At 37.9% G+C, this 23,997-nt stretch overlaps 1 protein-coding gene across 1 annotated transcript in view; it reads right to left on the reverse strand.

Moving 5' to 3' along the window:
* Window positions 1-21,685, reverse strand: part of AP3S2 (adaptor related protein complex 3 subunit sigma 2) — a 241,863-nt gene extending 220,178 nt beyond the window's left edge. The window contains exons 1-3 of the mRNA XM_053717686.1: window positions 21,281-21,685; window positions 20,615-20,706; window positions 18,007-18,118 (exon numbers count right to left, since the gene is read on the reverse strand). Of these exons, the coding sequence (XP_053573661.1) occupies window positions 18,007-18,118; window positions 20,615-20,706; window positions 21,281-21,349 (273 nt within the window). The 5' untranslated portion in view covers window positions 21,350-21,685. The remainder of the gene's footprint in view (window positions 1-18,006; window positions 18,119-20,614; window positions 20,707-21,280) is intronic.
* Between the last annotated feature and the right edge of the window lie 2,312 nt (window positions 21,686-23,997).

The raw sequence follows: 23,997 nt of genomic DNA on the forward strand, positions 1-23,997 counted from the left end.
TTGATTGATATTCCTGTTAGTAACTACCTTAGGTAAGAACCCAGGTTTAGTACGCAGAACTACCTTGTCTGAGTGAAAAATCAGATAAGGAGAATCACAATGTAATGCTGATAACTCAGAGACTCTTCGAGCCGAGGAAATAGCCATTAAAAACAGAACTTTCCAAGATAACAATTTTATATCAATGGAATGAAGGGGTTCAAACGGAACACCCTGTAAAACGTTAAGAACTAAGTTTAAACTCCATGGTGGAGCAACAGCTTTAAACACAGGCTTGATCCTAGCTAAAGCCTGACAAAAGGCCTGGACGTCTGGATTTTCTGACAGACGCCTGTGTAACAAGATGGACAGAGCTGAAATCTGTCCCTTTAATGAACTAGCCGATAAACCCTTTTCTAAGCCCTCTTGTAGAAAGGACAAGATCCTAGAGATCCTAACCTTACTCCAGGAGTAACGTTTGGATTCACACCAGTATAGGTATTTACGCCATATTTTATGGTAAATCTTTCTGGTAACAGGCTTCCTAGCCTGTATCAGGGTATCAATAACCGACTCAGAAAAACCACGTTTTGATAAAATCAAGCGTTCAATTTCCAAGCAGTCAGATTCAGAGAAGTTAGATTTTGATGTTTGAACGGACCCTGTATCAGAAGGTCCTGTCTTAGAGGTAGAGACCAAGGTGGACAGGATGACATGTCCACTAGATCTGCATACCAAGTCCTGCGTGGCCATGCAGGTGCTATTAGAATCACTGATGCTCTCTCCTGTTTGATTTTGGCAATCAATCGAGGAAGCAGCGGGAAGGGTGGAAACACATAAGCCATCCCGAAGTTCCAAGGTGCTGTCAAAGCATCTATCAGAACCGCTCCCGGATCCCTGGATCTGGACCCGTAGTGAGGAAGTTTGGCGTTCTGGCGAGACGCCATGAGATCTATCTCTGGTTTGCCCCAACGTCGAAGTATTTGGGCAAAGACCTCCGGATGAAGTTCCCACTCCCCCGGATGAAAAGTCTGGCGACTCAAGAAATCCGCCTCCCAGTTCTCCACTCCCGGGATGTGGATTGCTGACAGGTGGCAAGAGTGAGACTCTGCCCATCGAATTATCTTTGATACTTCCATCATTGCTAGGGAGCTTTTTGTCCCTCCCTGATGGTTGATGTAAGCTACAGTCGTGATATTGTCCGACTGAAACCTGATGAACCCCCGAGTTGTTAATTGGGGCCAAGCCAGAAGGGCATTGAGAACTGCTCTCAATTCCAGAATGTTTATTGGAAGGAGACTCTCCTCCTGATTCCATAATCCCTGAGCCTTCAGAGAATTCCAGACAGCGCCCCAACCTAGTAGGCTGGCGTCTGTTGTTACAATTGTCCAGTCTGGCCTGCTGAATGGCATCCCCCTGGACAGGTGTGGCCGATGAAGCCACCATAGAAGAGAATTTCTGGTCTCTTGATTCAGATTCAGAGTAGGGGACAAATCTGAGTAATCCCCATTCCACTGACTTAGCATGCATAATTGCAGCGGTCTGAGGTGTAGGCGTGCAAAAGGTACTATGTCCATTGCCGCTACCATTAAGCCGATCACCTCCATGCATTGAGCTACTGACGGGTGTTGAATGGAATGAAGGACACGGCATGCATCTTGAAGTTTTGTTAACCTGTCCTCTGTCAGGTAAATCTTCATTTCTACAGAATCTATAAGAGTCCCCAAGAATGGAACTCTTGTGAGAGGAAAAAGAGAACTCTTCTTTTCGTTCACTTTCCATCCATGCGACCTTAGAAATGCCAGAACTAACTCTGTATGAGACTTGGCAGTTTGAAAGCTTGAAGCCTGTATTAGAATGTCGTCTAGATACGGAGCTACCGAAATCCCTCGCGGTCTTAGTACCGCCAGGAGGGCACCTAGAATCTTTGTGAAGATTCTTGGGGCCGTAGCCAATCCGAATGGAAGAGCTACAAACTGGTAGTGCCTGTCTAGGAAGGCAAACCGTAGATACCGGTGATGATCTTTGTGGATCGGTATGTGAAGGTAAGCATCTTTTAAATCCACTGTGGTCATGTACTGACCCTTTTGGATCATGGGCAAGATTGTCCGAATAGTTTCCATTTTGAACGATGGAACTCTTAGGAATTTGTTTAGAATCTTTAAATCTAAGATTGGTCTGAAGGTTCCCTCTTTTTTGGGAACCACAAACAGGTTTGAGTAGAACCCTTGTCCTTGTTCCGACCGCGGAACCGGATGGATCACTCCCATTAATAACAGATCTTGTACACAGCGTAGAAACGCTTCTTTCTTTATCTGGTTTGTTGACAATCTTGACAGATGAAATCTCCCTCTTGGGGGAGATAATTTGAAGTCTAGAAGGTATCCCTGAGATATGATCTCTAGCGCCCAGGGATCCTGAACATCTCTTGCCCAGGCCTGGGCGAAGAGAGAAAGTCTGCCCCCCACTAGATCCGGTCCCGGATCGGGGGCTCTCGGTTCATGCTGTCTTTGGGGCAGCAGCAGGTTTCCTGGCCTGTTTGCCCTTGTTCCAGGACTGGTTGGGCTTCCAGCCTTGCCTGTAACGAGCAACAGCTCCTTCCTGTTTTGGTGCAGTGGAGGTTGATGCTGCTCCTGTTTTGAAATTCCGAAAGGGACGAAAATTAGACTGTCTAGCCTTAGCTTTGGCTTTGTCTTGAGGTAGGGCGTGGCCCTTACCTCCTGTAATGTCAGCGATAATTTCTTTCAAACCGGGCCCAAATAAGGACTGCCCCTTGAAAGGTATATTAAGTAATTTGGACTTAGAAGTAACATCAGCTGACCAGGATTTTAGCCACAGTGCCCTACGTGCCTGTATGGCGAATCCTGAGTTCTTAGCCGTAAGTTTGGTTAAATGTACTACGGCCTCCGAAATGAATGAATTAGCTAGTTTAAGGACTCTAAGCCTGTCCATAATGTCGTCTAGCGTATATGAACTAAGGTTCTCTTCCAGAGACTCAATCCAAAATGCTGCCGCAGCCGTAATCGGCGCGATACATGCAAGGGGTTGCAAAATAAAACCTTGTTGAACAAACATTTTCTTAAGGTAACCCTCCAATTTTTTATCCATTGGATCTGAAAAGGCACAGCTATCCTCCACCGGGATAGTGGTACGCTTAGCTAGAGTAGAAACTGCTCCCTCCACCTTAGGGACCGTTTGCCATAAGTCCCGAGTGGTGGCGTCTATTGGAAACATCTTTCTAAATATTGGAGGGGGTGAGAACGGCACACCGGGTCTATCCCACTCCTTAGTAACAATTTCAGTTAATCTCTTAGGTATAGGAAAAACGTCAGTACTCGCCGGTACCGCAAAGTATTTATCCAACCTACATAGTTTCTCTGGTATTGCAACGGTGTTACAATCATTGAGAGCTGCTAAGACCTCCCCTAGTAATACACGGAGGTTCTCCAATTTAAATTTAAAATTTGAAATATCTGAATCCAATCTGTTTGGATCAGAACCGTCACCCACAGAATGAAGCTCTCCGTCCTCATGCTCTGCAAGCTGTGACGCAGTATCAGACATGGCCCTAGTATTGTCAGCGCACTCTGTTCTCACCCCAGAGTGATCACGCTTGCCTCTTAGCTCAGGTAATTTAGACAAAACTTCAGTCATAACAGTAGCCATATCTTGTAATGTTATCTGTAATGGCCGCCCAGATGTACTAGGCGCCATAATATCACGCACCTCCCGGGCGGGAGATGCAGGTACTGCCGCGTGAGGCGAGTTAGTCGGCATAACTCTCCCCTCGCAGATTGGTGAAATTTGTTCACATTGTACAGATTGACTTTTATTTAAAGTAGCATCAATACAGTTAGTACATAAATTTCTATTGGGCTCCACCTTGGCATTGGAACAAATGACACAGATATCCTCTGAGTCAGACATGTTTAACACACTAGCAATAACTTGCAACCTGGTTATAATCTTTTTTAGCAAAAACGTACTGTGCCTCAAAGAGGTACTTAAACGATTAAATGATTAAATGACAGTTGAGATAATAAACTGAGAACAGTTATAGCATCAACTTTAAAACAACACAACTTTTAGCAAAGGTTTTGTTCCCATTAGTAAGATAACATAACTAAATTTGACATAAAAATTATTGAGTAACGTCTTTATCCACAGTCAATATAAAAAATTCTCACAGCTCTGCTGAGAGAATGTACCTCCCTTCAAGAAGTTTGAAGACCCCTGAGATCTGTCAGAGATGAACCGGATCATGCAGGAAAAATAATAGCTGACTGGAAATTGTTGATGCGTAGCAAAGAGCGCCAAAAACGGCCCCTCCCTCTCACACACAGCAGTGAAGAGAAACGAAACTGTCACAATTCAAAATAAACTACTGCCAAGTGGAAAATAAAGCCCAAACATTTATTTACTCAGTACCTCAGCAGTGTAAACGATTCTACATTCCAGCAAAAACGTTTAACATGATATAATACTTATTAAAAAGATTAGTGACCTTTAACAAAGTAGTTCCGGTGAAGTACCATTCCCAGAATACTGAAGTGTATACATACATGTCATTATAACGGTATAGCAGGATTTTCTCATCAATTCCATTCAGAAAATAAAAACTGCTACATACCTCAATGCAGATTCATCTGCCCCTGTCCCCTGATCTGAAGCTTTTACCTCCCTCAGATGGCCGAGAACAGCAATATGATCTTAACTACTCCGGTTAAAATCATAGTAAAAACTCTGGTAGATTCTTCCTCAAAGTCTGCCAGAGAAGTAATAACACGCTCCGGTGCTATTATAAAATAACAAACTTTTGATTGAAGTCATAAAAACTAAGTATAATCACCATAGTCCTCTCACACATCCTATCTAGTCGTTGGGTGCAAGAGAATGACTGGGACTGACGTAGAGGGGAGGAGCTATATCAGCTCTGCTGGGTGAATCCTCTTGCATTTCCTGTTGGGGAGGAGTTATATCCCAGAAGTAATGATGACCCGTGGACTGATCACACATAACAGAAGAAATGTGTTACACAATAATGACAAAGCAATATTTTAGTTTATGGCTGGCATTTCATAACCCACACACCACTGCATAAAATACTTTGGACAGTGTTTTTAGTAAAATCTGTTGATCATATAATAAACTCGCTATCAGTTAATTACGTCCTAGAAATACCTCAACAAGCAAATAGTCTGAAGAAATGAAACTAGGTTAAGGAGACAATAAGATGAAAAAAAATTATATTTTCTACTGTCACAATGACAAAGTATGAAACTTCTTTACCTCTATTTTGTAAATGAAACTTTCATAAAGATAGTAAGGTACACTGAAGCAAAGAGATTACATACTGAAAACATGCTGTGATACATATTAAATAAGCACTTAAAGGGAAAGTTAAGTCAAAATTCAACTTTTCATGATTCAGTGGAGTTATGCATGAGTCAGCTCTAATTGGCTGTGTCAGGACAATTGTCTGGGAAAATTCACCATTTTGATATTGCATATTAATCACATGTGTCTTTGCTATATTATATAGGCAAAAAATTGATCATGTGTATTTACTTATATATTCAGGTACACATTCACATATATATTATTAATCAGTATTAATATGTAACTATTAACTAGTGTTGCTTCTCAGTATATAATTGCTTACGGTGAAGTTTTTGTACTTCAACAAAATAATTCATATTTAGTTATTATGATATTCAAGGTCCCCAACATAGCTGCATGATTCCTATCATATTATTGGTATAAATATCCACAAATATCCCCATGTTTTTCATACATGGTTCCAGTAAGTCTCTTTTTCTATAAACATTAGTGGGGTTCAACCTTGGTTAACGGTCAAATGGAGATACTGACTTGTTTTTCAGAATATATTTACAAAATACATACTGTATGTGTCTGTTATAGCTTAGTGATGAGTGCCATCTTCCGAGGGAAACATATTCTAACTGCTAAATCTTAGCTTATTAACAAAAATGTTAATTAATCTGTAATTAGTGTTAGCCAATCATTTATGTGAACCTAACCTTATCAGTTGGAGTGGAGTTAAGCATTTTCCATAAAATACACACTCACCCACAAAAGGGCACAAGGGTACGAGGGGACACAAGCAGATGGCACAAGGGGTCACACTAAGCATGCATGATGACCACACCCTATCCAGAGGAGATGGGAGGCTAAGCTGACCAGATAGACAAGTCAGGATAATGGCAAGAGAGGGTCCAGGGGTAACCTAAGAGGGTCTTTTTACACTGAACCCCAGTGAAGGATCCCACAATGTTGATAAGTATGAAACAAACCTATATGAAACAGTTTTGTTAATATGATTTATGCTCTCTACATTTATATTAAAAGTTTTATTATTGAATAAGGTGAGTTAATCAATTCTGGTTTGCCCTTTATAGTCACAATTGTTTTTGTTAGGTAATTCCTGTTAACCAGGTCTTATCTGTCGACAATAACACTAGGTCAATCAGGAATCTTACGAGTTTGCGGTAAGCTGAAAAAGCAGCGTTAACAGGTCCTAACGCTGCTTTTTCACTACCGCTGCTATTACGAGTCTTGCAGGTTTAGGGGCCCCGCAAACTTTTTTGGCCTTACCGCAAACCGACTTACGGTAAACTTCGTAAACCCTTTTTTCTATGGGACTTCCATAGCGCCGGTATTACGAGTCTGTCCTGTGAGGACAAAAAGTGAGCGGTACACCCTCTACCTCCAAGATTCCTAACGCATTCTAAAGTCAGTAGTTAAGAGTTTTATGGTACAACGCCGTAACATAAAACTCATAACTAAAGTGCTAAAAAGTACACTAACACCCATAAACTAACTATTAACCCCTAAACCAAGGCCCTCCCGCATTGCAAACACTATAATAAAATGTTTAACCCCTAATCTGCCACTCCGGACATCGCCGCCACTAGAATAAATATATTAATCCCTAAACCGCCGCACTTCCGCCTCGCAAAAACTAGTTAAATATTATTAACCCCTAATCTTCCACCCCTAACATCGCTGCCACCTACATTATACTTATTAACCCCTAATCTGCCGTCCCCAATGTCGCCGCCACTATAAGGTTCCATTCTCGGCCCCCTACTATTCATATTATTTATAAATGATCTGCCTAATGTCTGCAAAACCTCAACTTTACACATGTACGCAGACGACACGGTAATCTATGCAAACAATTCCGATCTGACGCAGCTTGAAGCAGTGCTCCAAGACCAATTCACAGAGGTAGAAAAGTGGATCTCAAAAAACAAACTCTTCCTAAACACTGACAAAACTTTCACAATGATCTTTGGAACGGGACCTAAATTACACAAATTACAAAATTTCCATCTATGCATCAAAACAACATCCAATTGCACGCTGACCGCAGTCCACTCTTCCAAATACTTGGGTATGTTGTTAGACCCTAATCTATCTTTTAGCCTCCACATAGAAAAACTTGCATCTAAACTTTATCCAAAACTAGGTGCCCTGTACAGAAACAAATCATGCCTCAGTCCTACAGTAAAGGAAAAGATTGTACAGCAAATGCTGATGCCTATCATGGATTATGTGGACGTAGTTTATGCACCTGCACCGCAAACTCACCTTAATAAACTTAATACATTGTATAACTCGTTCTGTCGCTTTGTGCTACAATGTAACTACAGGACCCACCATGCTAAAAGAACTAAACTGGCTGTCGCTGGAATCTAGACGCTCCCTCCATCTTTCCTTCCTTGTGTTTAAGAGCCTTTCTGGCTCTACCTGAGCAGAATGCTCTCCCCGGCTATTCCCACCTCCTATAACCTCCGATCCAATACCAGCACATTATTTAGCTTGCCTCAATACAAAAAGAAAACAGCTCGATCCTCCTTTTCCTACAGAGCACCACAATTATGGAATGACCTAAGCGGTGGCTAGGAGACATGTGCACTAGCTCCAATTATTTTTTTGTCCATGCTCAACAGAGGACTTTTGATGCACTAATCATGGGACAGGATTAAAATAAAAATAAAACTCTTCCTACACACACACATATCATAAATCAAAAAAGAAAGAAACGTGTTTAAATACAACATACTAAAGTATGGAGAATGCTGCACTAAAAGTAAAATTAAATACGCATATTTATTAAGAGGTGAGCGCCAAAACACTCTTAAAAATTTCATAAATGTGTTAAACACATTAAAACGATACCCCCTCGCTAAAATAAAAAAACTATCTATATCATAATATCTAAGAGCAGTACTGCACTACAATACTACATTGTCTCTGGAGCACACCATCTAAATCATGTGTCATATGCAGTCCAATATATAAACAAGATACACCACTGCAGTATTTGTGCCCAGTTGTCCTTGTAGTTTTTTCTTTCATGATTCAGTTAGAGCATACAAGCACCTTTCTAATTTACTCCTATTATCAATTTTTCTTTGTTCTCTTGCTATTTTTATTTAAAAAGCAGAAATGTAAAGCTTAAGAGCCGGCCCATTTTAGGTTCAGCACCCTGGATAGCGCTTGTTGATTGGTGGCTATATTTAGTGCGCGTGTAAATATAAATATAGATCTGCACACACAAATGTGCAAGTACTCATTGATTATTGATATCTGTGCTCAATAACCTCGAGAAAAGCAAAGAGAAAAAGTTATTTACAATGCTTTATATATTTTACAGCACCCTCTGGTGTAAACTTGAGCATTTACATAATGATTATAAATATTACCTGTTATGTGGTACCCACACAAAAAGCTCCCCATCTCAGTAAAGGCAGGGGCTACACTGAGTGCTCATTTTGTAATAAACAAGTAAGTTGTTTGCTTTTTTTTTTTTACACAATCTGTCTTTTTATGTTAAGGGACATGAAACCCAAAATGTTTCATTCATTATTCAGACACAGCATAGAATTTTAAAAAGTTTCCAATTTACTTCTATCATTAAACGTGCTTTGTTCTCCTGCCAGTGTTCTCCTTAGGACCTTTTTAGATGGTGCACCACCCGGTTTATTTTACTGAATTTTAACCAGTATTATGCTAAATTAGCTAATATTAAAAATGTTACATTTGTATTGCACAAACTATCATTAAATACATTTATGTTAAATTATGCAAACTGTACTGGGCTATGTTAGCTCTGTATCCCTCTTTTTAGCTAATCGCAGTACCATCAAACTGCTTATTGTGCTGGAGGAGTCTTTCTCCACATGTGTTTGATATTACTATCACAAAACTATGCTGGCACAAATGATCCAATACAAAATTTCGTAATGTGACAATTCAATTCACAACCTGCGGCTGTTGTTCGCAAACATCTGGGTATTGTGGGAACGCCCACACGGTGAGTGTCATAGATGACGCTAACCAATAGAAAAATTAATAACCCGTGTCAATAGACTACAGACGAAGGTGACGAATATCCTTCTCTGTATGGTCCACTGTGTATAAGGAACATATGGTATATACAAACTTAAGTTTTCATAGTGGATGACTCAAACTGTCATCATATAAGCAGCGATCTCAATAATGTTTAGAAGTCTACGCTTGGTGTGAAGAATCTAATATCTAAGTGTTATATTCACACTAAGTGTGTCTCGCATCCAATCCTAACGTTCAGAAATAAATATAGGTGGCTCGTATGAGAGCACAGTACGTAAAATATGCCTATAACGATCATATGTCTTACAACTAATGTCATCACCATAAGTAATCTGATAATATAAATGTCCTAGATGGATTATACAAAATACTAAGACAAATGACAAATTGTTCATAATGCTCCAAAAGTGCAACTTAATAGTGTTGTATAAAATACTAAGGGGAAGCAATAATAAAAATAGCAAGGGCATAAGAGATATACTAGATATGATTAATAGTGACAATTACTAGCAAAAAAGTGCTAAAATAGTAGTGTTAAAGACAAGAATTCAAAGTCAGAATTCAAAATACATAACATAGTGAGATGACAGTTGTAATAAAGTGTATACCAACAAATATGTGAAGAAAATATATATATATATATATATATATATATATATATATATATATATATATATATATGTATATGTGTGTGTGTGTGTTCTATGCCAAGAGAAAATGGTAAGAGAAGAAATGATGAGTCATAAATATAAGTAAATATATCAGTGACATAATGTGCATTATTGAAGAAGACCAACATTAGGTGTGCCCTACATTGAACCAGAGTGTGATAAGACAAAAAATAATGCATACATCATAGTAGTGATGACAGAATTCGACTAGCAATGGGGGGTGACTATAAAAAGGAGTGTAACTCTAAGGGGAATGACCTAAAACTAATTTGATATCAATACAGAGACAATGGGACATATGCCCCAATGAGGTGATAGCGATATATGATAAGAGATAAGGTAGTGTTAGGATCTTATATGAAAGCAGCCATATGTAAATTCTCATTTAGTCCTTCAGGTTGAAGGGTTCTAAACTTTGTGATCCAAAAAGATTCCCTAAGTCTGAGGGTAAGGAAGGCATCAGATTGTGATCTGCTGATTTGTTCTATAGGAGTAAATTTTCATGATGTTAACATTTTTGTTACCTTTATGTGCATGGGCATAATGACGGGACACGCTAAGAGATTTAATCTTCTTCTTGATATTATAGGTGTGTTCACTCCACCTTCTTTTAACCTTTCTACAGGTGCGCCCTACATATTGGACCCCACACTGACAGTCGAGTAAATAGACAACGAAAGTAGATTTGCATGTCATATTACTCATGATAGAAAAGGTCTCATTTGTTGTGTGTGATCTAAACGATGTCCCATGTGCTATGTACTTACACATTCCACAACGTTTTTTGAGACATTTGGACACTCTATTCTTGTGAAGATTTTTATTGATGTTCTTAAAGTAAGATGAGATCATATTAGGTTTTTTATCCCTCACTAGTGGGTGCCCTTCTATATTCCACTTTGGGCTTAGGGCCAACTATTTCACGAAGAATGGGGTCACTTGTCAGGACTGACCAATGTTTACCATAGAATCTTGTTGATTTCCCTATGATTTGAATTATATTTGGTAATAAACAAAGGGGGATGTATTTCTTTGAATTTATCTTGTGTGGCTTTATCTTTATTTTTAGTAAAATATATATCTCTGTCCTCTTCTCTAACTTTGTTATAGTTCTTATCAATCAGGGTAGCAGGATAACCCTTCTCCAAAAACCTATTACCAATAATCTTATCCTGCTCATCATAATCCTGAATAGTGGAACAATTTCTTCTGATCCTTCTAAATTGTCCATATGGGACATTATTTTTCCAACAGCTGTAATGATTGCTCTCGTAGTGTAAAAAAACTATTGCATTCAACACTTTTGAAAAAAGTTTTAAAAGTAAATGCTCCACCAACCAGCCTTCCCAATGAGAGGTCCAGAAATTCGATACAATCTTTCTGAATATTATGGGAAAATGAGATCCCAAAATGGTTATCATTAAGATGCTTGATAAACCCCTCCACTTGTTCATGGGAACCCCTAAAAACAAACAAGAGATCGTCAATGTAATGGCCATAGAACACCAGTTTCGCCGCAAACTGGGAGTTATATATATATATATATATTGTTGTTCAAAAACTCCCATAAATAAATTTGCAAAGCTTGGAGCGAACCTGGTGCCCATGGCCGTCCCCTTTGTCTGTAGATAAAACCTGCTCTGGTACAAGAAATAATTATGCTTGAAAATGAATGTAATTAGTTCAATAATGAAATCTCTTTGAATGGCAGGCATATAGAGATCTTGCTCTAAATAATAACATACTGCAGATATGCCTAATTCATGTCTGATGTTGGAGTATAGTGCTCCAACATCGCAGGTGACCCACCAACTCTCTTCATCCATTGTCACTTTATTAAGTTTGAGTAATAGATCAGATAAGTCTTTGATATAAGATGGCAAAGTGATAACGAATTTCTGTAGAAAAAAATCAATATATGCTGACATGAGGCTCCCTATGCCAGCAATGATAGGCCTGCCCTGGGGTCTCACTGGATCCTTGTGGAACTTGACTCTGGTAGTCAGTGGTTGTGTCAAAATGCAATGTCTGATAATAATCAATATCATTAAGGATCCGATTAGCTTCAACAAGATAGTCCTGAAGATTCTGCAATACTACCCCTCCCCCCTTGTCCGCCTGTCTAATGACCAAATTGGGGTCACTGGACAAACTGGCCAGGGCTTTACGTTCATTTAAATTATGTTTAAACCTTAATTTTTTCCGATCCTTGGATAATTTATCCAAATCCTCCAAGATTAAATTTGAGAAGATATCTACATGATTATTGGTGGTAGGGGGGACAAAAGATGATCTCGGTTTTAAATCAGTGAATACATTTCTCATATAAATCCTCTAGTAGAATTTCATGTTCATATACAAAAAAAAAAATTTACATGGGAGTCCATTGTATCTGTGGTGATGGCCCTTAAATTATCTTTGATATTTTTCTCTGCAAAATATCTTTGCAAAGAAAGTTTTCTTGTTCAACGATTAATATCAATATATAGTTCATATACTTTGAATTTATTGGAGGGACTAAATGATAGTCCTCTTCCCAAAACCCTTATATCATCATCTGACAGTTCACGGGATGATAAATTCAATATCCCTTTCTTTAGATTTTGTAATTTGTTCTCTTTGCAGGCGAATGATTTACTTCTTGATCCCCGTTTCCGAATGGCCTTTTAACTCTTTGTGGGTATGAGGGTCCCATTGGAGGTTGCCAAACAGGGGGTGCTGAGTTGTAATTGACTCTCCCTAAAAAATGGTCATTATTAGTGCTGACATTATCATGGTTTGCCGAAGCTGCTGTGCTATAATTGGCTCTCCCAAAGAAATGTGATGAGAGGGTGTTTTCATTACTAGTGTAAGTATTTTTGTGGTTCCCCTGTAGGGGTTGGAACCTGTTATTGTGTTCAAATTGTGTCCAAGTTCTCTGGTCTGTATCGCCAGACCCCAGGGTACTAAAAACGTGTGTTTTTGATCTCTGAGGATATCCTTGGTCAGCATAAGAAGGAACCCTACGATGTTGATTCATGTGAAAATTGGTATGGGGTGTTCTAACCTGTTGTGATGTGTGATCGTAATGGGAATAATGGTTTTTGTTTTTTCCATTTTTGTGAGTACCAACAATCTGCCAGTTATGTTGTGTGTTTGTACTTGTGGGTTTAGGAGAATTAGTATTGGGCTGTGCATAGTTTGCTCTAGTCTTCCTATTGAAGGTATAGACATGACCATTGGTGTAATCCTCATTATCCCTAAAAAGTTTTTATTTTTATTGGAAATAATTTGCTGTTGGTATTCGTCCGCCCTCTCAAAAGTACTAGCTCTAAGGCTCTCAAAATTGGACTGTGATTTATGATTATCAAGATCTTTTTGTAAATTATCAATTTCTTGTCCTGCTAAATCCACTAAGGATTGTCTGTGTTTTATCAATATATCAATGAGAGTCATAGAGCAAGTATTAAGAGCTGTTTCCCATTCTTTGAGGACTCCCTCGTTGTTCTTAAAGGAACAGTTTTTAAAAAATTGTAATCCGCTAGGGATTTGGTTCTTGTTTTTGTATTTTGTAAGTGTATCTAAGTCCCACCAGTGCCTATGTTCTGTCTTTAATAGATCCTCCAATTTGGAGAAGGCAGACTGAGTAACATATTACTCTTAATTTTGGAACATAAAAACCTTCTGTTTGATGACATATTACATTTCTTACTACAAAGATTCAATACTTTGTTAAGTATTGCAGAATATTCAAGCCTTAAAAAACAAAAACACAGTGGATTCTATGGATCCTCATGAAATAGCTACTCACATAGCTACATTGAATAAAACAATGTATTTTTTGGCTCAAGGTTTGACAGAAGTTCAAGCTGAAAATCTCACTTTAAAAAGTTTAATAAATGACATCCTCTTTGCTAAATACTCCGAGACCCCTGAACCTAATATCAATCCTCCTACCCCTTTCTCTGGAATTTGAGCTGAATTCAGAGAATTCATGAATGCTTGTTTATTATTGTATTCGCTAAAATCCAGAACATACAATTCAGAAAGAATAAAAGTCAGCATCACAATTTCTTATCTAAAAGGAGAACCCAGAGAATGGGCAAATCGTTTCTTTGAAAGTAACGACCCAATCCTTGATTCTCTGGATAATTTCTTCTCAGCCATGGCTAATCTGTATGAGGATACCAATAAACAAATTTCGGCTGAAACCAATTTAAGATCTCTGAAACAAGGGAGAAGGCCTGTGGAAGATTATGTGGCCGACTTTCAGATATGGGCTTCTTGTTCACAATTGAATCAGGTAAGCCTAAGAAAATACATTTAGATTGGGTTTCTCAGATTATCTTGAAGATGAATTGTCACGCATGGATATGCCTGATTCCTGAAGTCTGTATAACAATGGATTGTAGGTTTTAAGAGAGGAGTGCCGAAAAGACTTACCCAGAACCTTACCCTAAACAGACATTCATCTCTCCTTCCGATAGAACACCTGTTTCTTCAACTCCCATGGATATTGGAACAGTAAAAGGTCCTCTCCCTCAGGAAGAAAAAATCTGGAGAAGACTGGTAAATCTGTGTCTCTATATTGCAAGCAAGAACCACATTGTTTTATCTTGTCCAATATTAAGTCGACAGGAAAAGGTTAAGACATTCTCTATACAAACACTTAAATCTAGCAATCAAGCTTCTCATTGTTCCCTCATTTTATCTTTACAGTGGGATTAACAATTTATCAAGACAGAAGCAATGATTGATTCTGGTGCTTTTGGAATGTTTATTGATGCTAAATTGGTCAAAGATAATAAAATTCCCTGTGTGTTAAAGCACCTGTTCCTGTAAAAGTTATTGATGGTTCTTATTTTCCCAAAGGGTCCTATCACACATCATACCGTACCCCTCCTTGTAACCACCTTGTGGCCACAATAAATATCTTACATTCAAAATCATTCCATCTTCTGTACACTCCATAATTTTAAGTCATCCTTGGTTGCAAAAACACAATCCTGAACTAGATTGGGTACAGAATAATATTAAGTTCCAGTCCACTAACTGTCAATCCACTTGCTATCCCTATATATCCATTTCCCACATAGATAATGCTATTCCATCAGTCTATCAAGATTTCGCAGTGGTATTTGATCTCAAGGAGGTCAAATAAATTAACAACAACACAGATCCTATGATTGTCCAATTGATACTAAACAAGAGACCAACATTCCTTTTGGCTGCATATATCCCTTATCTCAACAGGAATTGCAATATCTCTGTCAATACTTCGATGGTTACCTGATGAAAAGATTTATTCGCCCTTCAACTTCCTCTGCTGCTGCAGGCATTTTTTTGTTACTAATTAAGATGGATCTCTCAGACCTATCATTGATTACAGAGCTTTCAATTCCATAACCATAAAGAATCGTTACCCACTTTTTCCCGAACTTCTAGAACGGTTAAATAACGCAACTATTTTTTTACTAAATTGGATTTGAAGGGGGCCTATAACCTTATTAGGATCAAGGAGGAAGATGAGTCGAAAACTGGATTCAGAACCCATTATGGATTATTTGAATATACCAATGTGCAATTCAGGTTATTTAATGCCCCAGCAACTTTTCAGTTCTTTATCATCAATGACAAGAGGCACAAATGTGCAGCCACTAATCACCAGATAGCGCCAAACTTCTGAGCCTACCTAGGTATGCTTTTCAACAAAGGATATCAAAAGAAATTAGATAAAGAAGTAAACTGTAAAGCTGTTTAAAATTGTATATTCTAGCTGAATCATGAAGAAATAAATTGGGGTTTTATATCCCTTTAAATCAAATTCAAGCACTATAATTAAAGGGACTAAACAAATGCTAGACATGATGATGATGTATTCTCAGCAACGGGTAAGAATAACATGCAAATATATTTTTTAAATTTTACTAGTTGCTCAAAGGGACATGCATAAAAGACATGCTCTAATTCATAAAAGAGTAGGGATGCACCGAAATTTCAGCCGCAGAAACATTTTGTCCGAAAATGGAATTTTCGGTTATTTTGGTTTTCGTTTTTTTTGCATTTTATTTTCAGTAAAATTATTGTGTAGCATATTTCAAATTTGATGCCAGCCTAGAGCTGCTGTTTGAGTTCATTACTTGACTTACTGTTTTGTATATAATAATAGTTTTCTAGGACTATACTTTATTTAGATAATTGGTAAAAAAAAAAATGGTTAAATCTGATTCTGATACACAGAACTAAATGAAGTTTAAATACGCTCCCTCACAATCTATGTGTATGTGCATTTGTGTGTATGTGTGTGTGACTGTGCATGTGTGTGACTGCATCTGTGTGTAAGTGTATATGTGTATGTGCATCTGTGTGTATGTGTGTGTGACTGTGCCTGTGTGTGACTGTGCATGTGTGTGACTGCATCTGTGTGTAAGTGTATATGTGTATGTGCATCTGTGTGTATTGTGTGTGTGACTGTGCCTGTGTGTGACTGTGCATGTGTGTGACTGCATCTGTGTGTAAGTGTATATGTGTATGTGCATCTGTGTGTATGTGTGTGACTGCATCTGTGTGTAAGTGTATATGTGTATGTGCATCTGTGTGTATGTGTGTGTGACTGTGCATGTGTGTGACTGCATCTGTGTGTAAGTGTATATGTGTGTGACTGCATCTGTGTGTATGTGTGTGACTGCATCTGTGTGTATGTGTGTGACTGCATCTGTGTGTAAGTGTATATGTGTATGTGCATCTGTGTGTATGTGTGTGTGACTGTGCATATGCGTGCACACTATATATGCATAAGCCTCAAGCTCGCACACAGTTGGTACAAATTAGCACCCATCAGACAGTGTATACAAAAAAAGCACAGTAACTTTGTATAACCACCTTGCACGTAAGATCGTTGCTAAGTCCGGTGGTCATGGTGATAGGTGGCAGGCAGACTCCATTTGGGGATCCGGACATGTAATCTGACGGGTCAGTGTGAGACCCGAACCAGGAACTAGGCGGAGATACGATGAGAGAGGATCAGGTACAGCCCCGCCAATCGCACGGATAACTACACTCAAAAACAAAACACAACATGTCCACCTCGTATTGTTGTCTGGTTATACCACGCTCTCCCTTGTAGAGCTCCACCAGTTTCACTGCAGATCACAACCTACAGTACAAGTGACCTTGCCCATTTGTTGGAGCTTTCCTGCCTACAAGCTCTCTCAGCTACACACACACACTGTAGTTAAAAAAGAAAAAAAAAAAAAAAGTAATTTTCGTGTTTTTTTTCGGTTTTTGACCAGGGGCATCCTGAATTTTCATTTTGTTGCATCCCTATAAAATGTATATATTTATATTTTCCGTTAAGGACCCCAAATAACCCATTTGCAGGATTAAACATATAGGTAACATATAGGTAAAGTCCAGCACAGACTAAGCCAATCGCCGATCATCATTTGCACGACTGCCAATCACCAACAGTGTTCTGTGAGTTGCAAGGTATAAAGCTCCAAAGTAAGGGTTAAATGCAAAGTAATCTAGGAACACTAATCTCAAAAATGCAAAAATGGCATGTTCTGACAAATATGCATTTTTGCTTTTGAATGCACCTTTAAATATTGAAGAAATACATATAAAATTGTGGTCTATGTCATGTAATAAGTACCACCATGTTGAAACCCACGTTTCCCGTATCTTACTTTCCTACTGAGGCTAACTAGGGACAGCTATACATTAGTTACTAGAATAAGCAAACAATTGTTTGTGGAATATAGCAATGTGAGGCTTATGACATCTGCACTTCCAATTCTCATAGGAACCGGAAACAACAAATTTTGAGAAAAAGGGTTCAAATACATAATGAAAGTATATGACAACGTTTTAACTAAACATAATTATTTTGTATTTCAGTCTCAAAAGGATTTCATGAGCCTCATCAGTCAAGCATACATTAAATGCAATTAGAATTTTAATAACAGACTACAATGACAACTCTATACATATTTACCTGGATAAGATCAAGAATTCCCAACTCACTCTCAGAGGAATCGACACAGAACACAAAGTATAGGGTGGCATAATGACGATAAATCAGTTTATAATCAGAGCCTCCAATTAAACTGCAAACAGATAAACAACAACATTAAGATAGAAAATGACAAGTGGAGAGTTCTAAGTTCTAACAAATATACATGAAACCTAAAAGTATGTAAGAAAGTTAAGGAGCCAGAATAGGTTGTTTGCATACCAATACATATGCCATAATACAACAAAGTTATGAACAAGAATTACAGTTCAAGAAAAGATGGCGCCCTGGTTCCTAGGATTTGTCAAGCCTTGTTTTTAACATGTTTTGGTTTTTTAGGCATTTCTTTGCTACAGGAAATGGTGAATGGAAACCGAAATTACTTCAATAAGCATGTTTTTAAAAAGTCTATATATATATATATATATATATATATATATATATATATATATATATATATATATATATATATATATATATCTCATGTCAGCTTTTACTGGTTTATACAATATTTTATAAAAATATAAAAAGATAATACAAAAAAAATATTTTAAATTAATTATTTTCCATGCGTTACCAAGCCAACAACACTGAGGAAGTGTGCAATGAATCCAAAGATCATTACAGGGGTTTACAGTGCTGAAACTTAAAATATGTTCTCCAGCCTTTTTAGGGTTAAGTAAGAAAGCTTGCCAGAGGTGGGTTTTCTATTATTCAAGAAGCACACCACACAGACCCACACTGGTACTCACACCGACACACATGCTTTTATACACTCAGATATACTCATCTGAGTGCATGACCACACTAAACATTTACAGCGCCATAGTAGCCACGGCCAAAGTTGCTGGATTTATAGTTTCTGATAATTCCAAGGAGAAGACTTCAGTATGTATTGCATTTGTGGTGGCAATTAAAGCCAGATAAAAATGGACTCCTGTACTGACCTAAGCAATCACAGTGTGGCTTGTTGCAGGGCTAGTTAATTTCTGGTCTGTAGAATGCATTTTAGCCAAGATAATAAAAAGATATGCACTTTGTGTCTCCTAAGACCATTTAGACTGTAAGGAAGCAAGGCTCACTAATCCTTCTATCCCAATCTGCTGTATAGCACTTTGAATCTGCTGTTTTATTACTAATAAAAATAATACAATTTAAAAGATAGCTTTACTGCAAAATTGGACAAAACAATTAAAGGGACACTGAACCCAATTTTTTTCTTTTTGTGATTCAGATAGAGCATGCAATTTTAAGCAACTTTCTAATTTACTCCTATAATCAAATTTTCTTCATTCTCTTGGTATCTTTATTTGAAATGCAAGAATGTAAGTTTAAATGCCGGCCCATTTTTGGTGAACAACCTGGGTTGTTCTTGCTGATTGGTGGATAAATTCACCCACCAATAAACAAGCTCTGTCCAGGGTCTAAACAAAAAAAATAGCCTAGATGCATTTTTCTCAAATAAAGATAGCAAGAGAACGAAGAAAAGGTGATAATAGGAGTAAATTAGAAAGTTGCTTAAAATTGCATGCTCTATCTGAATCATGAAAGAAAAAAATGTGGGTTCAGTGTTCCTTTAAAGCGATATATAAAACAAAAGAACTCTACATTTCAATTAAGCAATAATTATTTCAGGCAAATCTATTTTTTCCCCATTTGCCAGTCCCAGGTATCATGTGACATTAAAAAGCCAATCACAGACTAGTATACGTATACGCAGTGAACTAGAGCACATGCTCAGTAGGAGCTGGTGATTCCAAAAGCGTACATTTAAAAAGACTGTGCAAAATTTCAGAATGGAACTAAACTGGAAAGTCTTTTCAAACTGCATGCTCTTTCTGAAATATGAAAGTTTAATTTTGACTTTAGTGTCCCTTAAAGGATTGTGATTAACCCCTTTATTAGTTGTTTAAATATTTAACACATAAAAGTAAAGATTTTCTATCAAGTGCTTTCATTTGCATGAAGTAGTGGGTGCCGGCCCCTTATCTATCTCTCCTGCTGAAATAAAAAAGACAATAAAAGAAACTGTGCAAACAAGACTGTGTGGAAACCTTGTTAAATAATTACTTTAAGAATCCTATGTTCCATACAGCCTTATTTTGACAGTCTTTTTGTTGCCTGTTTTTCTTTTTATCTGTGCCTAATTGTTCTCAACAGGAGAGACAGATAAGGCTAAAACAAGTTTAAACATGGCAGCACCCATTACTTTATAGAAACTCAAAGTAATTTCCAAAATTAGCTATTTTCAGAGTTAAATGACAAGAAAATTAGACAAAATAAATAATGAAAGCATATTGTTAAGTTATTTACCTACACATAAATAACAATCTCATACTGTTTAATATCCCTTTAGTTTTTTTTACCAGGTGGCTGTGAATTTTGAGATATTGTTTCCTGTTAAATAAACAATCACTTCAGAAAGCTCAGTTATTGTGGCTCCTAATGGGCTAAATATTGTATGGAGTTTTAACAATAAGTTTAACTTGTGGGTGACAAATGTATGCTACATCAAATATAAATGTCAGTTAAGATTTTTTTTATTTGTCAGAGGAACAAAATAAATGATTGGGCTACCTGTCATTCTTACCTTCCACCTTCCAAAAAGTTGCAAACATTATCGTCTCGTTTTGAAACTAAATGGAAGGTCTCACGTATGATCTGCTGCTGCATTTCCTCAGCCTGTAAAACAAAATGGAACATGCCATTTGGAATAAAATAAATGTAGCGGTAATATGTGTGTCACTGCCAACAAAACATAGAATTATTGCATACAGTGACATCCTAATTTGTCAAATGGAGATGAACTAAGATGGATACTGACAGTTGTTTTTTATTCAACAGCAAATAACCAGAAACTTCAGCAACCTATAAACTGGATTTAGACATCAGTTTCATATTGTCATAATGCAAAGCAAGCCAAACATACAGTATTATTATATTTAGATAAAACAATATCAGTGAGTCAACATTTTCATTAAACACTTGTCCCTCCTTTTGCTTGGAAATCTTTCTCTGCATAAATGGAATGTTGAGAATGTTATATTCAATACAATTTTTTTTCTGAGTTTCTACGTGATTGACAGGTGTTCCATGCATGTATATGTGTATCATTTTATACATACATCTAGTTATGTTATATACTATATCACTCGATAGATGTGCATACAGTGTGGTATGTGGGTACCATTTTACACATACATTAGTTCATAGTGTGCTATAAATAAATATAGGGCAAAACAAAATCAGCACTTACAAAATGCCGATAGAAGCGCATAAAACGTGGCTTGCCATGGTTATTAAACACCAGGATTGCTTTAATCATCTTTTCAGCTCGAATGAACCAGTGCACAGCTGGCAAACGACTACTTCCGCTGTGGTGTCACATTTGAACCGTTCCCCCATAAATTAGATTTCGGTACGGTAGAAGTATAACGAGTGCAGTAGTACTATATTCATAAATCGTTATTAGGCATGTATGTTCACTATGTTGCGAGCATCATATAATGTTTATCTTCTCTAGGCGACATTTATCCTTTTAGCACTCGTTGCATCTGTGAAAACACAGGGGCAAAATGTTTCCGCCTGAGGGAATATAAAATGTTCGTGTCTCAGTCTAGGAAAACTATTTTGTTCCTGTGTAAGTCTTGTTCTCATTCACGGGTTATAGTCAAGGAGAACCAGACTGCACTGCTGACGTAAGAAGTTTGCGTTTTGTACACATGTATATGTGTTGACTTGGTAGCGAGATGTGCTTTAAGGGCACGTTGTCCAATTTGGTTTGTGTATATGAAAGAGAAGTCTATTTAAAGAGAATTATGTTGAACAACTGAGTTTGCTGCTCCACTGCCTAATATGGACAATCCGCACAGAAAAGCTGGTTTGTTCAGCACATGGAAATACTTTTTAAAAAACAACAAAGCATTCCAGTCAGCAGACATCCCAACTCTCCCTGAACTTAGTTCAGGGAGTCTCCCTGATTGTAATAGCGGCTCCCTGATGCCAGCAAATGGAATGCAATCTCCCTGAAACTCCAAGTACCGTGATCCAATGTGACCCAAATCCGTAAAAGTGTTTTTTTAAGGAATGCCTTTAGTTGCTGGGATGTTATAGAACCCTCAAAGCAAGCACCAATAACCAAAAAGCCCCCACTGATTTTAATAAAATAAAACACAAATGCTACCTTATTTACTGCACGTAATTAAACTTTGTACTTTAAAATATTTAATCATTCAATAAGCGTACGATCACTGAAAAATAGTTTTGTTGTATGTGGTTGTGCAATATAGCTACTTTTTTTTTAATGTGACTTTAGTGGAAAGCTACTTTAATGATAAGTCTCTATCTTATTTAGGGTTTCAAGATGTCCAATATATATAAGAGGGAGGGGGGGGGTTGGCGGCACAGTAGCGGGTGAAGGCACCTCCCTGAAATGAGTTTTTGCAGGTTGGGATGTCTGAGTCAGGTTCAGATGAATTAGAGAAAATAGTTGAGTTTCATGCCCTTCACTAAACCCACATTTTTTTCTTTAATGGTTCAGGTAGAGCAGCAATTTTAAGCAACTTTCTAATTTACTTTTAGGGGCCTATTTATGAAAGGTCTGTCGGACATGATCCGATCAGCGGATCATGTCCGACAGACCTCGCTGAATGCGGAGAGCAATATGCTCTCTGCATTCAGCATTGCACCAGCAGCTCTTGTGAACTGCCGGTGCAACGCCGCCCCCTGCAGATTCGCGGCCAATCGGCTGCTAGCAGGGTGGTGTCAATCAACCTGATCATATTCGATCAGGTTGAATTGCGGCAATGTCTGTCCGCCTCCTCAAAGCAGGCGGATAGGTTATGGAGCTGCGGTCTTTAGACCGCTGCTTCATAACTGGTGTTTCTGGCGAGCCTGAAGGCTCCATACGGAGCTTGATAGATAGTCCCCCTATTATCAATTTTTCTTTGTTCTCGTGCTATTTTTATTTAAAAAGCTTAAAGTGAATGTAAAGTTTGACGAATGTGTGCCCGGTTTTTAAAAATCCTATTAAAAACAGGGGCACTTTCATTCATCAAACTTTACATTTCATTTGTTTTGTTAAAATACCTTTTATTCTTAAAAACCACTCCAGCACTTCCCCCGCCCGTCGCAAGCCTCTTCATACGTCAGCAATGACGAATTCGGCATCCCCCCCAGAGCAAACACTGCCTGAGGCCAAGCCGTGATCATTTTTGACATATGAAGAGACTTGCGACGGCTGGAGAAGCGCTGGAGCGGCTTTCAAGAATAAAAGGTATGTATTTTAACAAAAGAAGTGAAATGTAAAGTTTGATGAATGAAAGTGCCCCTGTTTTTTAAAAGGATTTTTAAAAACCGGGCACACATTCGGCAAACTTTACGTTCACTTTAAGAGCTGGCCCCTTTTTGGTTGAAAACCTGGGTTATGCTTGTTTATTGGTTTGCTAGATGTAGCCACCAATAAGCAAGCGCTATCCATGGTGCTGAATCTAAAATGGGCTGGCTTCTAAGCTTTACATTTCTGGTTTTTAAATAAAGATAGCAAGAGAACGAAGAAAACTCGATAGAAGTAAATTAGAAAGTTGCTTAAAAATTGCATGTCCTACCTGAATCATTAAAGAAAAAAATGTGGGTTTAGGATCCCTTTAACTCTAAGCAAGTATAGTAAAAATACATTTTTCTCTGACATCTAGAGAGTCAGGCGTCTCATCATTTTAAGAAAACTGCTGCTTTTTAAAGTGAGTTTATTGTGTGTGGACTAATTTTGTAAAGAGGATGGTGCAGTCTCCTTGACAATCCTTTTTATTTAACTAAACTTAGTGTATAGTAGATTATTCACCATTTTCATCAACTATATAATATCTAGATGGTCATGCTACCTCTCATTTGAAAGAGGAGCCTTTCTGGTTAGGGATCTCATGGGTTTATAGATTTTAATTTTGCCCATACAGAACGACTCCCCTTTATTACATT

Source organism: Bombina bombina, chromosome 6, assembly GCF_027579735.1.
Source record: "Bombina bombina isolate aBomBom1 chromosome 6, aBomBom1.pri, whole genome shotgun sequence".
NCBI lineage: Eukaryota > Metazoa > Chordata > Amphibia > Anura > Bombinatoridae > Bombina > Bombina bombina.